Source organism: Petaurus breviceps, unplaced genomic scaffold (assembly GCF_028583685.1).
Source record: "Petaurus breviceps papuanus isolate PSGF00001 unplaced genomic scaffold, PetGlider_PUasm1.0 90847, whole genome shotgun sequence".
NCBI lineage: Eukaryota > Metazoa > Chordata > Mammalia > Diprotodontia > Petauridae > Petaurus > Petaurus breviceps.
Genome location: NW_027187360.1, coordinates 8,885,505 through 8,891,225, shown reverse-complemented (window position 1 = coordinate 8,891,225; position 5,721 = coordinate 8,885,505). Strand labels below are relative to the sequence as shown.

The 5,721-nt window shown below is 36.1% G+C and overlaps 1 protein-coding gene across 1 annotated transcript; it reads left to right on the top strand.

The window, feature by feature from the left end:
• Window positions 1–2,028: 2,028 nt before the first annotated feature.
• LOC138149341 (trafficking protein particle complex subunit 2-like protein) lies at window positions 2,029–5,017 on the top strand. Its single transcript, XM_069072311.1, has 2 exons — window positions 2,029–2,093; window positions 4,367–5,017. The coding sequence occupies exons 1-2, from the start codon at window positions 2,029–2,031 to the stop codon at window positions 4,812–4,814; spliced, it is 513 nt and encodes a 170-aa protein (XP_068928412.1). The 3' UTR covers window positions 4,815–5,017.
• The last annotated feature ends 704 nt before the right edge of the window (window positions 5,018–5,721 follow it).

Below are 5,721 nucleotides of genomic sequence, written 5' to 3'. Positions count from 1 at the left end.
ACTTAGGGACAGAAGATTTATTTGAGTCTTGCCTATGTTATTTACTAGACAAAACAACTTATCACAATCTCTGTTTACTCATAAATTAGGATAATAATGCTTGATCACCTACATCATAGGGTTGTTAGGAGAACTGAATTGTTGGGAGAATTGAATATGCTCTATAACCATTATGCCTTAATTTTTCTTTCAAGCTTCTTATATGCTGCTCTTTATGTGGAACAATTTGTCTATATCCACATGCCAATATAACTTCATTTTGTTCCTTTCCCTTCTCAAAACATTTTTTTTCCTTATTAAGCTTTATCCCAACTTCACATAGCAAATATTTTCTAGGATGAATTGCATTACATGAAAATTGATTAATTCTCCTGAGACAACCCCTGAAATACCTTCCAATTCAAATACAGTGATTCTAGTTTTGATCCCTGGGCTTAAAGTCTTTGTGCTTGGTAGGACCTGCCAAGATTTGTGCTTGGTCTACTGGACCTGGCTCTGGAAGTTAGCCTTCCTCACCAGTTTGAGGCATTAGAATAGGATTCAATATCATTATGAATATTCAATTTACTTGATCCTTCCTTTTGTACTAGGAAAAATGCATTTTTCAAAATATGAATGGATGTGAAAAAGAGTAAATTTCTCTACCACTGTTCACCTTCCATTCCGACTGCTGAAGTAATAATAGGTGTATTTTATAGCCCTTAGAATAGGCTGGCTGCAGTCTATATCTACTGTGTATTTGCATTTTAGCACAGAGTATGATAGTGATTCTTTTTTTTTTTGCCTTTTGGAGGGCAATTGGGGTTAAGTAACTTGCCCAAGGTTACATGGCTAGTTTTTTTGTGTGGGTGTTAAGTGTCTGAGGTTGAAACCAAACTCAGGCCTCCTGACTCTGGGGCCAGCGCTTAACTCACTGCGACACCTAGCCACCCCAAGGGATAGCAGTTCTGCTACAGTTATATCACTAGTGTTCTGCCTCTGAAGGTTTTCCAGGCAGGCCATGCCCCCTCAAAAACTTTAGATTTATATACTTTATAATATTCAGAATCATGGTTTTATTCTTGGATCCCCTCTAAAATAACCTCTGAGTTATTTTCTCAAATTATAACTCAAGTTTTCAAATTAAAATGGTTCCTGGCAACTTAATAAAAAATTATCTTAGGAGTAAAAAATAAATGAGTTTCATGAGTGGACATTCCTATATAATGAGCATATTTGCCCCAGGTATCCCTTCAATATGGCCTCTCCAATATTATTAACCACTACTCTTGTATGCAGGTTCTCTACTCTGGCAAGATTGACTGATCCATTGTCCCCAAAACTTGCCATGTGAATTATTTCTATGTCTTTTTTCATGTCTGTCACCCACACTTGGAATGTCCTCTCCAAATTTCTACTCACCCTCAAGTCTTAGCCCATGTCATACCTTCTCCAGTAATTCTTCCCTGGTCACCATAACAATGACAAAAAAAAATCAGTATTAATAATGCTTCAGAGACCTTATCTTCATCAATCCTCATGGCACTGTGAATTAGATACTTCAGATGTCATCATCCCCATTTTATAGGTAGAGATGCTGAAGCTCAGAGAGAAGGATAAGTAAGGTTCCATAGTCACATAGATAGCAAGTGGTAGAGATAGAAAGCAAAAATTCAGGTCTCTGCTGAATCCAGGCATAACAATCTATCCATAATAACACATTGCCGCTTCATGCCCACAGTAAGCTATCCTTCCTATGAATCCCTGCACATGTAAAAGACTGTCTTTGGTACAATTTTTTGGCATATAGCATAATACACTGTCCCATACAGAGTGCTCTATAAGTTTCAGTAAAATTTAGTAGCTCAAAACTATGGTAAGATTTTTTGGGAAAACCTATATTTAATTATATTTTTACTTTTATCTTTATTTATAGTTTCATACTTTAGATAATAGGAAAGCCTAGAGAAAAGCTGACAGATAATATAGGGAACCACTTGACTTTATTGAGTCAAATTTAGGAAAATTACTTTGGCAGTTGTATGGAAGATGGATTATACTGAACAGAGGTTTGAAACCAAGACACCAAATAAGAAGCTTTTGAAACAGTCCAAGTAAAAAGTGATGAGGGCCTAAACTGGGGTGGTAGCTTTAAAAATTAAGAAAGGTGGACATATCAAGAGATTTTCTAGAAATAGAACAATACATTGGGCAACTGATTGGATATATGATATGAGATAGTGAGGTCTTGAGAATGCCCCCACGGTTGTGAACCTAAATGATTAGGACAGTGGTGACCTTGAAAACAATGTAGAAATTCAGAAGAGAGATAGCTCTAGATTCTCCTTGGCAAGGCCAACCCACTATATGTACACAACATTACCCCTCCTGTCTTCAGCAGATTTCCCCTACCATTGTTCTCTCAATCTCTCTCTAATCTTTAATCTTTCTTTATCAATTTACTACTCCCCTGCTGCCTACACATATGTCCAAATTTTGTCCCAAAATTAAAAAAATTCTTGCCACTAGACCCCACTATTTTTAAATATCTACCTTGCTATATGCCTCCACCTTTTCTCAGCCAGCCTTCTTGAGCTCCTTCCTTCAAGGAGCTTACATTCCACTGTGAGGATACAACATGCAAATATATTAGTATATATGTGAGGTAGGAAAGAGTACTAAGAAATCTAATAGATAGGGGATCAGGTAAAGCTTTCTTTAAAAGTCATCATATGATGAAAACTAGAGATTTTAAGGAATAAAGGTGAGTGGTAAGCATGCTCCAAATGTGAGAATTGTCTGTAGAAAAGTATGCTACTTTTTCATCTCCATGCCATTTGGAGGCTAAAACAGAGTGTTTATTAATATCATGTCATTTCTCTCTATGCAGTGAGAAGAATCGAGAATTTTAAGTGCTGAATAAGATTTAAAAATTGTCACTTGTAGGATGCATTTCTTTGGATAGGTTTGAATCACCTCCTTCCCTTCCAGGCACAAACAGACCTCTTCATCTGTTGTAACACTGATTTGGAGGTCTGAGTGTATAGTGTAATGATGCAGTTTTTAGCATTGCTAGATGTGAAGTGTCACATTTGCATCTGTGGACCTTTTTCAAGGGAGAGTTTATTTTTAGAAGATAGATATAAAATTTCAAATCTTGGTATTTTTCCAAGACCATTTTATTTTCCACTCATATTGCCCTGATTAAAAAAAAAACTATATTATATCTTTGTCCACTATATAATGATCAAAGGAAATTTTGAGAAAAGATTGAATCAACACCATAGATAGGAGAGCTTAAAAAAAAAAGCAACAGTACTCAAAATATTTCCAGAGATAAACTATTTGAGCTCATTTAGATGAAATTTCTAATCCCTAAGAGACTTCATAGAAGTGTCTATGTTCCCTAGACCACTGTCCAAATTATCATTCTTATGCAGAATCCTAGCCAAGAAGACAATATGTGGATAATTCATGAAGACCACCGCTTTTTTGTGGTAACAAAGAACTGAAAATAGCAAATGCCTATTTACTGGGGAATGACTAAACAAATTGTAGTCTATCAGTATAATTGAATATTACCGTGCTATAAGAAATGATGAATATAATAAATACAGAGAACCATAGAAAGACTTATATGAATTGATGCAAAGCGAAATAAGCAAGGGCCAAAAAAACATTATACACAATGATTACGACAATATAAATGGAAAGAACAAGAACAACAAAAATATCAAAAGTGGACATTTCAAAATTACAAGAACGAGCTTGCCCCCAAAGAAGAAATAAGGGAAAATATCTTCCTCTCCCCTCTTTTGGGAAAAAGGAAGTCCATGGGTAAAGGATATTGCACATAATGTCAGATTTTTTTTTTTACTGTGTTGATGTTTTTTCTCCCTCTTTTCATTGAAAATATCCTTTGCTATAAAGAATTGTTCTTTGGAGGGGCGGCCAGGTGGTGCAGTGAGTAAGAGCACCGGCCCCCAAGTCGGGATGACCTGGGATCGAATCCAGGCTCAGATACTTACTACCACACCCAGAAATAACTGGCTGTGTAACCTTGAGCAAGTTACTTAACCCCAATTGTGCTTTAATAAAAAAAAAATTGTTCTTTTGGAGGGAGACAAAGAGTCTTACAAGAAAAAATTAAAAATAATATGAAAATAATGAATGTTAATAAAATCACTTTTTAAAAAAGAAATTCTCATACTTTTCTATGTCTCACCTATCATCATTTAAACTCACAAAGTTGTTGTGAGTTTACATACACATTCTCTCTTTTTCTCTCTCTCTTACACACACACACACACACACACACACACACTTTGCAAAAAGTGCTATGTAAATGTTATTATTATTAAACTCAAGGATAACCAGTTGCTATTAGAAATGTGGTATGGGGCTTCCCTACCAAGATAGCAGTGTGTATCACGGTGATCACCAAAGAGAATTACCCCCTTTACATCCAGAGCATCCCTGCAGAGCATGAGCTGAAGTTCCATTATACAGTGCACACATCTCTTGATGTGGTGAATGAGAAGGTCTCTGCAATGGGAAAAGCCCTGGTGGATCAGAGGGAGCTCTACCTGGGCCTCCTGTACCCCACAGAAGACTACAAAGTATATGGCTATGTGACGAATTCCAAGGTGAAGTTTGTTATGGTGGTGGATTCCTCCAACACATCACTTCGAGACAACGAGATCCACAGCATGTTTCGAAAGCTACATAATTCCTACACAGATGTCATGTGCAACCCCTTCTACAACCCTGGAGACCGTATTCATTCTAGGGCCTTTGATAACATGGTGACTTCCATGATGGTGCAGGTTTGTTGAGAGAGAGTATAGTTTACAGTTATTTCTGAAAAATGTCGTTTCGTACAGAACTAAAATGATGCTGATGTGTGTATATATTGCCTTCTCCTATAAATAATATGAAAGTCGGTCTCTTTGGATGTCCAAAGACTCTTGTGTAAAGTGAAAGACTGTATAAAGCTTATTTCAATAAAAAGTTGAATCTAAAAAAAAAAAAAAAGAAATGTGGTATGGGGTACATAGCTCCCAAAGAAGAAAGAAGCAAAGGTCACAAACAGAACTTCAGAAAAGTGATATATAATAGATCATTGGGCAATACTAAAGCTGGAAGGTTTTAGAGTTCCTTGTTAATGACATTAATTGGTTTAGGCATGATTAGGTATTGACTCAGTCTCACTTTCAGCTATAATGACCAAACCAGGATTCTATAGGAGTAACAATGAAGTATGCTTCTCACCTACTGACAGATGGAATCAACATGCAAAATAAAACATACCTATGTTTTCTGGCAAGGCCAACATGGGAATTTGTGTTGCTTAAATGTGCATATTTTTATGAGAATTTTTATTTTTGTTTGTTTTTCAATAAGAATGTGGGAAATGGGGGGGGGAGGGAAGAAAAAAGCTTAGAAACAGGATGGGCAGAAAAGAAGGTGAGAAAGGAAAGAAAAGAAAAGGAAAGGGGAGTAAGGAGGGAGCAGAATGGGGAGAAGGGAAGGAAGGAGAGGAAGAAAAGTCATTAAAGCATTTTTTAAAGAAATGCGCAAAGAAAATAGGAGACAGAAAGAATCACAAACAGCAGGAAAACTTTGAAAGTCACATGCATTTTTTTTAAAATAAGCTACCCATAATAGAAATTTGAAATTTCATATGCAATCCTTTTTATTTTCTATTATGTATATGAAAATGCTCATTCATTGTCATAAATG